Source organism: Malaya genurostris, chromosome 2, assembly GCF_030247185.1.
Source record: "Malaya genurostris strain Urasoe2022 chromosome 2, Malgen_1.1, whole genome shotgun sequence".
Lineage (NCBI taxonomy): Eukaryota > Metazoa > Arthropoda > Insecta > Diptera > Culicidae > Malaya > Malaya genurostris.
In genome coordinates this window covers 255,050,887-255,063,239 of record NC_080571.1, presented here as the reverse complement: position 1 = coordinate 255,063,239, position 12,353 = coordinate 255,050,887, and the positions used below count along the sequence as shown (strand labels likewise).

Sequence of the window (12,353 nt, the reverse complement as noted above, 5' to 3'; positions counted from 1 at the left end):
ATATGTTCAAATGTCAATTTCAAGTTGCCACCCTAGTTTTCCATCTACCAACACATCATAGAGAGAGAAAACTCCTAGCAACAGCATGCGAGAAGAGCCGGGTTTTATAAATGTGTACGGATGCTTCACTGTAACTCCCTTTTCACCACATACACGCACAGCGCGATGTTTGTTAGCAGCATAAATTTCATCGTGTGAAGACACGCGCTTGTTTAAAGCATTCTCTGCTCAGTCGCGTCGTCAGTCGGACGTGAAACCGGTCCGAACGTTGCAACAGCGTGGCGTGAATTCTTCTCCTGGTAATAAAAAATCCCTTTTCTTAGTGCGAGGGAGTTTATCGTCTTCCGTGGAGAATTCGAGAAATCAGTTAGAACGAGTTACGAGATAAGAAGAAAACTTAATCGAAAGCTTATTTCTTAGTGTAAGGTGACGAAAAAAAACGGAGTGAATAAGTTTCCGCGGAAAGATCCAGTGATAGTGTAACCATGGTAGATCAAGCGGCACCCGCCAAAGGAAATGTCTTGGGATGTAAGTGCGATTCTACAAGATACTCAAATGAAATCTGTTTGTTCCCTGGAAAATTGTAATAATGTATCTACTATTAAAAAAAATTCAGTATCCATATGTTAAGATCAAATTTCTAGATCGAAGACGAACTGGACCCCAAAACCGAAGGGCATGTCTTCTCTGTTTAACATTCAAACAACGGCAAAGGTCATTCACAGAAGAGCGAAAATTCAATATCGGTGTCGTTCGTCCCCCCAAAATACGATGAATCAAACAAAATACGAACGACTTTGCTCAAGAAAGTGTTCTACTTTCACGCTGCAATGTGAGAAGTGTTACTTTTTCCACATACGCCGATCTTGGGGTCAACCAGATAAGTCTGAGGGCGGTCTAAAATTAAACCGTCACTGCAGTGAGAATCAACCAAAGGATGATAATTTATGGGCACGGGACGGGTGTGTGGGTAAATATAGAACCGTTGTTGTCATTCCGAGGCATAGCTCAAGACAAATCGGTGCGAGGGGCAGGTTTTATGGAGATTTCATTTGAATAACACTTTTGTGTACACATTCCACGAAAAACATACTTGCTACCGCTGTGTCGTAAAATTGTTGGAACATGAGCGTAACCTCTCCAAGCGTTTGAAAATTGTTTAAACCAAAAAATGGATAGTTTCAAGTGATGTCATTTTTCAGCTACAGTAAATTGTAAATAGAGAAATTGCTCAACAGAAACAACAGTAGCTGGTAATCTGTATAATCACATCGAATCATATTTTGTATTAAAAGCAATAACCATCCGATGATGGTGCGGAGTGGGATGAAATAAATCTCCACCCGTGTGCAGGAGATAGATTATTTGAAAGTGAAAGCTTGGAACCCACTGTTCAAGGATGAGCGCAGCTGCGTCTGCGAGCAACGTGAAAGTTTTCTCTGAGCCCGATTCCTCGCACAGGATGTTTCAGGTAGAGAATTTCCCAGAGATATCCACTCACACACGTAAACAAGGAGAAAACGGGTGCGAACACAGAACCTTAGCCGGTATGTTATGATTTATGCGACTGTTGTGGACGGCGTAACCGAAGGATGATGTTTTTGAAATATATTATTACTACAGATTTGAGTCGACATTGCTGACATTGAAAACATTAGACTTTTACCCAAGTAGCACCTGTAACTTGTTCATAAAAAAATAAAATAAAACAGATGCTGCATAATGGTCACATGGCATACATGACGAAACAAGTCGTACTATGATTGTGATAATGAGGTCAAAATAATGTTACGAATTCACATTTCATCATACTAAGTTACAATAAGTTCCGACGTAACTTTTCGGTAATCCAACTCTAACAACGTGTTCGCATTGACAGTTTTTGTTCACCAATTGGTCACCGTAACAAAATGTGACAATGAAAAAGTGACACACTACAAGACATAGTTAAATAATGATTGCATATCGGTTACCGTATTCGTTGGGATGCAACAAAGAAATATAAATATAGTGTCGGTTAAAAGCTTCCATACATTTTCCCGGACAATAATATTCAATCAATAAGTAGAATAAATAAAACAATTATACAGCTTAAAGATTATTGGCATAGTTAATTCTGCGCTCATATGCATTTTTGCCGGTATATGTGCGAAGCAAACTTGTTTCGTTTTTGGGAGTAAATTCTCTCTACCAGAGGGAATAGTTGTACGCTTTGTCACGGCAGTGTATGCTTGAAAAAACTTATGAAAATGGCTGACCAGCGTATGAAATGTTCATTAAATTTAAAAAAAATGCATCTTTATTCATTGCGTTTGGTCAACTGTTTCAGCTTTGACATATCAGACTCTATCTGAACCCATTTCGACTTTTTAGCTCTAAATTTCATATGACGTGAATAAAAACATGAATATTATTTTGTATGTCGATGTTCTAAAACACAAAATATAGAAGGTGCGTACGTTTTCAATAAGTACACAGATCAACTTCACCATAAATATCGAATAGCACGTAGATTTTCAGTAGATATAGTGAGTTTAAACAAGATTGAATTCTATATTTTAGTTCTGATCATCGGATGTCAACCTTTGGTCATAAATGTTGAATGGGAAAAACATCAACAAGTGGTAACTTGACACAAACTATTTTCTGTTTCATTGTGACTAATATGCACGCTGGATCAAATCAAATATTCGTTACTGAGAACTTGTTCGGCAACTCGCACAAGCTCCGCCCCTTACGCTTTTCAGCTTACACAGCAGTTGTAATGTACGTTGCAATGTCTTTAACTTGTTCCATGAATTTGTTTCATATAAGTTACTGTCATTGAAGTGTAATAACGTGTGCTACGTGGGTTTAATTCTTTATACTACACAAATTCGGTGTCACAGATCACAGATTGTTCAACATATTAAAAACTGTTATAGATTTCTGCAGAATTTATGATTATTTTTTAGATGTTTCCAGAGATTTTCACAGAATTTTATATATTTCATCCATCACAGATAAATGAGCAATTTCGAACACAGATTTTCATTCGACGGCACTGCTGAGAGGATGTAAACAATACACTATAAAGATGACCTGGGAAAAATTTGGTTGAAATCGATGAAATGCAGAAAAAGTGCGTTCGAAATATACTGGAGAACCTTTTTATCATCGATATATCAATATTGTAATGATGCCATTCATAAATCACTCATATTTTCATACATAATACTGTGGTATTCTTCAAAACACTTTTCTTTGAGGCTTGAATAGAAAAATGTTTATTTTGGCGTAACCTAAAAATAGAAACAGTTTTAAGCTCAATTTTGAAAAAATACGTTTCTGGCGAAATTCGTAATTTTAAACATACTTCACCTTGTAACTCCGGAACCTGAAACCACAGCAACTTTAAAATCTTGAAATCTTGAACATTCATCACCTTAAAACATAGGAAATTTTGTATGGGGCCATAATACGAAAAAATCTTGTTAACTTACGTCTCGATAGATGCACATAAAAGAAGCATCTTAATCGATGCAATTTACAACCCAAATTCTACTTTGGTTACTTTGATTCCTATTTCTGATGGGTTGCATCGCCAGCAAATAACATAACATAACCTACAAATTGGTACAATTTTGAGTCGAATTAAAAACATGGCTTTGGTCTTTCCCATGTAGATAGCCTAAGCAATTACTGTTAAATCCGACTTTTGAATCACGATTTGGCGAACGAGTGTCGTTTTCTATTAGCTACAGTTTTAAATCGAGAGATAAATCTAAAATTACTATTTATATAGAAATATATGTTTGTTTATCGGTGCGCTTATGAACTAAAGCATGTAACAATGTTATGCTCTCGATTTTCTTGAAGATGGATGTGCCGATTTTCTTTAACTAGTAAAGTAAAAAACAAGGACAGGGTATCCCATAGTCTACTGTTGAATTTTATTCGAATCCGGCTTTCGGTTCCGAACTAGAAGGTTCAAATGTACATAGAAAGAAAAAAAATGTACTCAATTTTTTCATAGATGGCCATATTCATAGGCAATATACATAAGTTTTTCTTCGCCGTGTCATCCACAATACATAGTACTTTAAACCTAATACATTTCGAATATCATATTAGTATGTTGGTATTCATTAGTTAATCTAAACACTGTTTTTATCAAGCGAGTTGCTATTTTAAATTACATTAATCAAAATACATTTATTTTGTGTATGATCTTATAACTATTTCAGGTTTGTTTGTATCAGTTCATCACTTTTATTCAATGTCATATAGTTGGCTATTGGTTGAACTCATGGAAGAGAAAACAGTCTAACATAAAATAAAATTTAAATCGGAACTCCAATGGATTTAATGAAATGATAAAGAAGTTTCATGGTCACGACAAGCAAGAATGTCGCGAACTGGGACATTGGATAGTCTACCTTGAGTATGCAAGGAATTTATTAGTTGAGATCTGACATCACGATACTCCACGGATGTCCAAACGACATGATCAATATCGCGATAACCTTCGCCACAAGCACAATGATTAGTTTCGGAAAGTCCAATTCGAAGGAGATGTTCATCTAACGTGTAGTGATTGGACATGACCCTGGACATCACACGAATGTAGTCCCTACTCACATCCAGTCCGCTGAACCATGCCTTAGTCGATATTTTAGGAATAATTGAGTGCATACACCGACCCAGATAATTTTTATCCCAAGAAACTTGTCAGCTGGCAAATGTTCTTTGGTGAGACGCGCTATAGAATTCGTTGAAAGCAATCGGTCTTTCATAAATTTCACCCTCAATAGCAGCACGTTTGGCTAAAATATCGGCTCTTTCATTGCCTGGAATGGAGCAATGAGCCGGGACCCAAACTATTGTGATTTGATTATTATTGTTCAATATGTCGTTCAGGCACTGTTTTATTTTGCCCAAGAAAAACGGTTCATTTTTGTCAGCAGCGTTTGAACATCCATATCGATTCTAACAAAAGTTAGATTAAAACGAATAGTCTTGTAGTACCTTAGTTTGGTGTCATATTGCATCCGAATTCGGTTTCCGGTGCCGTCAATTTGTGTTTAAAACAGCAGTTCAAATCATTTTTAGTGACAGTTTATGGAGATTTTTTTTTCTTAAAACTGGTTTTCCAAACTTCAAACTGAACAGATCTTTCAAGATTACAAAACTTGTTTGATAATCTCCAAAGCCAAGTAGAATAGTTAAAATTTTCGTTGATATGTTTTCTACGGATCTGTAGAAAACCGGAGAACATATCTAAATCCTTCGACCTACAGAGATTTCCTATCTGACAGAATCTTAGGTCTTAAAACTATTCAACACTCTGGTTTTAGCGATTAGAAAAGCCGGAATAGAATATCGATGATTAATAGATGGTAGAATCGATTTCCCTAGTTCTGGATTCAAACGAAAGACCTTATAGTTCTATCAATTGTTTTTGGAACTTATCCTGATGCGTCATCCGGTTCTGGATTGACAGGTGGATGAAAAACCTTTAAATTTGTCATATAAATTATTAGGCAGAAGATATACATGCTTCTAAAAACAGGTCTTAATAATATTTTTTCCAGTTAGTTGATCCGGTTCCGAAAAGTGAAATTCGAAAATGGAAATTAAATCGATTTCTTATATAAACTTTAATGAGAAAGGCATTATTAATCCATTACGTGAATTAAAACAGGCTAAAATCTTTCCACCCTGTAATACCAAAACAGAAAGTCGGTTTCGGAAAGAATTCAGAAAATTCTTCCCATATCTGAGAAAAGTGACTGAGTTCCTCGTGCCTTCAAATCATGGGTGAAAACCGTTTTTTTAATGATTGTAATGTAATGATGCGAAATCTTACCGCAACCACAAATAGCTTGCCTGACCTTAGCTTTCTTACCAATTGTTCCTACTTGAATGGATGTTACTCGAACTTCCCTTTTGTAGCCCCCACTAGGATTTGTATCCGAACTTCACGTAGGTTTCATCATCTCTGAATATGCAGTTCGAGATCACTGCAGAGATAGCTTCGTACAACTTCCGAATTCTGGGTTTGATTCACACTTCTTGTTTCGGACTGCATTTTGACTGCTGTGGGGTTCTGTGCACCATTTGTGCACTACTAATCGACATCGTTCTGCTTAATGTGCAAAAGTTTTGGAAAACGAGTGACACGTTGTTGGAAAAATATGGTTCCGAGGAAAAGTCGATCAAAAGCCTAATCGTGCCTGGGCGCGTACCATTCTACTTTTTCTCTACCAACTTCCGGGTCGCGCATACCTTCGGGAATAATTCTAAATAAGATTATTTTCTAGATTTCTAGCATTATTTTCTAGCAATTGATGGAAAAATAAATTTTCCGATTTTTTGAAAATTGTTTGGAAAATCTGGCCTTAATTTGATACGAGCTACTACGGATAAAAAATTTAAATTCCTTTTCAAATGAGCTTATTAACTCATAATTCTACAAGGCAGAATGCCAACAAACGCATTCTACCTTTAATCAAAGTACACAAAAGCCCTATACAATTTTGGGACAGATTTGGTGGATTTATCGAAAAGAAGACAGTGATTTCCGAATTTAGTCCAATCTAAAAAAATGGGGCAATTGTTAGGTGGAAGCAGAAAAAGAAAAAGATGTGCCCAAATGATGAAGATGATTTCATCATATCGACTAAACTAAATAACGTATTATTAGTTTGTTATTTCTTTTCTTGAAACAAATTCTATATTATATTCAATTCAAATTGAACTAACGACAACAAACGATCCCCACTTTGTTAGTGAATTTGTTGGAAAGTGCATTTCATACAATGTATCACTTGTTATTTTCATTTTCGCATTCAGCACTATATCGACAGAAGGAAAATAGCTCACCCGTCAAAAGACAGTTTTCCAACTAGCACATTTATGTGCGTGTTCGACCTGTGAGTTCTCTCGTTGGAATGTACACAAAACGGCATCGATTTATTTTTGTTTCACAAAAACCTTTACATTAACCCCACGCACCCCAAAAATCCGGTCACTACGACTACGGTCGGAATCAGACGCCGCAGTCTACACCTTCCCGACATCATTTACCTCTGTCAATTTTTTCCACCCTCACCCCCACCGGCATGGGATCGCATAACCACGCGAAGCAAAAGCGATCGAAGAAGAAGGAAAAGAAGCTGCACGGTTTCACCCGCATTGGAAAATCTATTCGGTAGCAAGTGGCGGTTCTCTGACCCCTCGTCATTCCTTGATAGTACCCGAGATACTGGCAGGCGAAACAGAGGTCACTCGGAGGACGAATCAAACTTTCTGTCTGCACTGAGCCCAGCTGATTCGGATTGCGTCAAACAAGTGGGGAATCAACACAGAATAGGTATAATTTACCAAAACAGAAAATATGATTGCAAATTTTGCGGCGGCTTGACTATGACTATTATTGTGTTCAAATTGTCAATTGGTTGAATCAGCCGGTGGTCACGAATGGGGCATGAATAAAGCACCGAGCGACTCCTCTGTTTGCCGAAGCAACTTACTTCCGATCCCACCCGATTCGACGGAATGGGGACCGTTTCAATGTGTGCAGAGTTTATTTGATTGGCAGTTTTCGGTTGTGAAACATTAGTTCGCAGCCGGTTTTACAAATGGTGGTCAATAAACAACGAGTCTTAACGATTATAATCAGTGCGACCGATATGAATATAGGCAGCCACTTCATTGACATCATTTTGGTATGATTTGTTATCTCCCATGTATAGATAAAAAAAAATCTTGAGCATTATTGATAATGAGACTACAACTTGTTAGTTCGTCAAATTCCCCAAGCTTTTGGCTGGAAGGGAAAGTAAATATTAAATTTATTGACCTGGAGCTTCTGGAGCGAAGCGAAATATTTCGTTTCAGACGGAGAGAATGAGAGAATTCTGATGATAACTTCAAATATGTTTTTACTGAGAGTGCCAAATCAACAAGTTCGAATTCGTCACGTCCTATCGAGGTCAGAACAATTTCTCTGAAACACAATTCAAATAGCGCTACTACGTGAAAATTTCTTGTTTGAATATAGCAGTGGAGTAGTCAAAGGATGCAAACAGCACTTAAATGGATTATGTTGTTGAACACAACTTGAAGATGTATTCTACTGGCATTACAATTATCCAATATACGATTTATTTATTATTAGTTGGTTTGACGTAAAGCCGCCATAACTAAGTTCAGTTTTTGCAATGACTGAGCGGAAACATATATTGGAGAAGCCAAATGAATGAAAAACTAACAGAAAAGATGATTTATTGGAAAAAGATACGCCCAGAGACAGGACTCGAACCTGCGTTCTTATGCATTCCGTGCATACGCGCTACCATTTCGCCACTCTGAATTTTGTTTTAGTTACTCTAAAACGCCAGTCAGACACAGTAGAACGTACATCGAACATGGTCTACATCCTGGTCGTCACCCGACCGATACCTTACCAATATAATTAATTACGATCCAATATAATTATTGTCATCAGAATAACTGAGTAGAGAGTATGAATGTTGGGAATGCAACCAAATCGTTGACGTTGTTTTTTTCAGCAACTAATTTTTAGGAGAGCGAAGAATTGTTCGAAATTAGTATTTACATTCTGTGCGGTTCTTGTCAGTAACATCTTGGAGAAAAAGGCAGTGCACATCAGCAAGTGACCCTTTCGCTAATTCAATTTATGCGCCGTTCGCCTCGCACGATCTCAATTCAAATTGATTTATCCAAATTATGAGTTGCCAAATCAATGCATTTATTCACAAGCTGGTAAATAAGAGTGTGACTCAGCCAGTGATAAGACTACTGATATAAGTACATTAAATGTTATGTTGTTATTTAAAATGCTCGGAATATTAACGTTAAGTCACACAAAATAAAATTATTAATTTTACAGGTGACATAATTCGACAAACGATACAATTCACAACTACCTAATGTTTCATATGATGCAATATTCCACTCGCACAGAATTTTACATGCTACGAGTGTAATTTGCACTCCGGTATCAAGGGCCGCTGTATGGATTTATATGTATCAATTATTCAACAAACAGATAAGTGCTTCTGTGGTTCAGTCGAGTAACCGGTGAGCTTATGATCTAATGTTTCACTGTTCAAGTCGCGGTGTTATTATCGATCTTTTGTTTTTTATTTCGTTCGAATTGAAGCCATGTAATTTTCAAATCACACCATTCCGCATGTTCTTGAATATAAATTTGTGTGAAATACGCTCCATTTATGTGCATCTTATAAAATAGAAAATCACAAGATTTTTACGAACTGTGCATACAAAAAATAAATCAATATTGAATGGTGAATTTTTAAATGGCGTATCAGCAAATGACAGTTTGGTTATTTTCCCTTTGCTGCAATGCGATTATATATTTTTTCATTATTCTCAAATATCAACTGTTAGTCTCTTGTTTGTTTTCATGGATGAAGTTGAGAAGTGAAAATAAAGAGAAACTTGCTTTCACTTGCTGATACGATGTTTTGAAAAGTCACCGACAATGTAATGGATATACTTACTGTGTAATATTCCTTGGATATGTGATAGAAAACCTGATCCAATCAATCTCACGAAGATTCTTAGAGCCATTTTGGTCAAAACCGTTTTATCATATGCTTGACACTTAGTATTGCCGCAATTGTCAGGGAATATAAGGATCATTAAGAAAACATATATACATCAATGCAGCGACACTTCAAACTGACATGTTGTTGATCTCTGTCAAAAAGTTACACGCTTTAGTCGCATGTACAAGGCATTCTATATCAACAAATCTGCACTTAATATTAATATGTGATGACATTTGATTGAGCCATATGACGACACACTTTACTTTTATGGGCTAGAATTTTGAAGCATAAATGAAGCGTACTTGATATGTTAGTGAGTCTAGAACTTGAAATGTATTTAGAGAAACACATTTTAAAAGAATGTCGATTTTTAGCAGTGTAGTTTTTAGCTCAGTATTCATACACGCTCGTTCAATGTTACTCTAAAGTAAGTTCAATTTCCCTTACTTTCACTAAAATCAGAACTACTGTATAGTGAGTAAAGTTAGATTTACTCACTTTTAAGTAAAAATGGTATGTGTCAAATTCCGAGTAGAATTTGCTCAGTGCTGCAAAAGCTAGCTCGACTGATCAAACATTTTTTTCAGTTTTCATGGAAGAACTTCAAATTTATCCTTGACGGAATTGAATTCTGCCCTTACAACTACGATGAGAAAACCGGAACCTGGTCCAACACTGACAAGAAGTTTAATCGAAACTTACTGCTCACTTCTAATAATTGTCGAAACCCTGTAATTTCTTCTACGATCAAGTTTGCACAACTTTCTCGCACCACGTTTTCAAAGCACGATGAATAAAATTTGTTGTCAGTTTAGAAACAGAGTAGAGGTTACTCAGTTTTTTTTCTAAAACGATATTGCTCACTTTTTGACATTTGAACTAAATAATCAGAAGTGAGTAACAGTTGGGCTGAAAAGTTCGTATCGTTTAATAGAAACACACATTTTTTGCCAAAATTCGTTTTTATTATTCAACATAATTGCCATCAGAGGCGATACAGCGATTATAGCGATCTTCCAACTTTTCGATACCATTTTTGTAGTACGATTTGTCCTTTACCTCAAAATAGGCCTCAGTTTCAGCGATTACCTCTTCATTGCTTCTTAATTTTTTACCAGCGAGCATTCTCTTGAGGTCTGAGAACAGGAAAAAGTCACTGGGGGCCAAATCTGGAGAATACGGTGGATGAGGGAGCAATTCGAAGCCCAATTCGTTCAATTTCAGCATGGTTTTCATCGACTTGTGACACGGTGCATTGTCTTGATGAAACAAAACTTTTTTCTTCTTCAAATGAGGCCGTTTTTTTTTAAATTTCGTCCTTCAAACGCTCTAATAACGCTATATAATAGTCACTGTTGATGGTTTTTCCCTTTTCAAGGTAGTCGATGAAAATTATACCATGCGAATCCCAAAATACAGACGCCATAACCTTACCGGCCGTTTGTTGAGTCTTTCCACGCTTTGGGTTCGGTTCATCGCGTGCAGTCCACTCAGCTGACTGTCGATTGGACTCCGGAGTGAAGTGATGGAGCCATGTTTCGTCCATTGTTATATATTGACGAAAAAAATCGGTTTAATTTCGATATAACAGCTCCGAACACTGCTCAGAATCATCAATTCGTTGTTGTTTTTGATCGATTGTGAGCTCACGCGGCACCCATTTTGCACAAAGCTTTCTCATATCCAAATATTCGTGAATAATATGTCCAAAACGTTCCTTTGATATCTTTAGGGTGTCAGCTATCTCGATCAACTTCACTTTACGGTCATTGAAAATCATTTTGTGGATTTTTTTCACGTTTTCATCGGTAACAGCCTCTTTTGGACGTCCACTGCGTTCATCGTCTTCGGTGCTCATATGACCAGTACGAAATTTTGCAAACCACTTACGAATTGTTGCTTCGCCCGGTGCAGAGTCTGGATAACACTCATCAAGCCATTTTTTGGTATCGGCGGCACTTTTTTTCATCAAAAAGTAGTGTTTCATCAACACACGAAATTCCTTTTTTTTCATTTTTTTCTCAATAACAAAAGTAGCTTCACTCAAAATGCAATATCTCACAAACTAATAATCAGACAGCTGTCAAATTTATACACGTATCTTTTGAAGGTTGGTACTAACTGAAAATGGTATGGATTTAATTCTACTGGCGCCCTCTCATAGAAACGATACGAACTTTTCAGCCGATCTGTTACGTACTTGAAAGGAAAATTGAACGAGCGTGTCGGATTTATTACTTCTTTGGTTATTTGCATTAAGGACAATTTCAAGACTGCCATTTTGGTGTTCTTATTATATTATATTTTCATCAATTAAACAATATTTAATGAATAAATTCGCGACTGATTGGTGGCTGAGGAATAATGACTGCAATATTGTCGATGCATCTACTTACCTTAGCTTACCTATCAGCTTAGTCCTGTGGTGTTCTTTGCTGTATCTAGCAAACATATCTTTATAGCTCAATCCATGCCCGCTCTTCCCCAGCCACTCAAGGCCCGGATACTTCGTAAATCCCCCTCCACTTGATCGACCCACCTTGTTCGATGTGCTCCTCTTTTTCTTGTACCTACCAGATCAGATTCAAGAACCATTTTCGCTGGGTCGTCGTCCTGAAATCCATGTCCAGCCCATCGTAACCGTCCAGTTTTAGCTGTCCGTACGATAGGTGACTCTCCAAGCTGCTGTTGCAATTCATCGTTCATTTGTCGTATCTACGTTCCGTCTTCCATCTGCAAGCCGCCATAGATAGTCCGCAGATTCTTTCTTTC

The 12,353-nt window shown here is 37.0% G+C and overlaps 1 protein-coding gene across 1 annotated transcript in view; it reads left to right on the top strand.

Annotated features, from left to right (window-relative positions):
* The first annotated feature begins 214 nt into the window (after nucleotides 1-214).
* Nucleotides 215-12,353, top strand: part of LOC131429565 (sialin) — a 29,719-nt gene continuing 17,580 nt past the window's right edge. Inside the window, exon 1 of the mRNA XM_058593778.1 lies at nucleotides 215-528. Within this exon, the coding sequence (XP_058449761.1) occupies nucleotides 486-528 (43 nt within the window). The 5' untranslated portion in view covers nucleotides 215-485. The remainder of the gene's footprint in view (nucleotides 529-12,353) is intronic.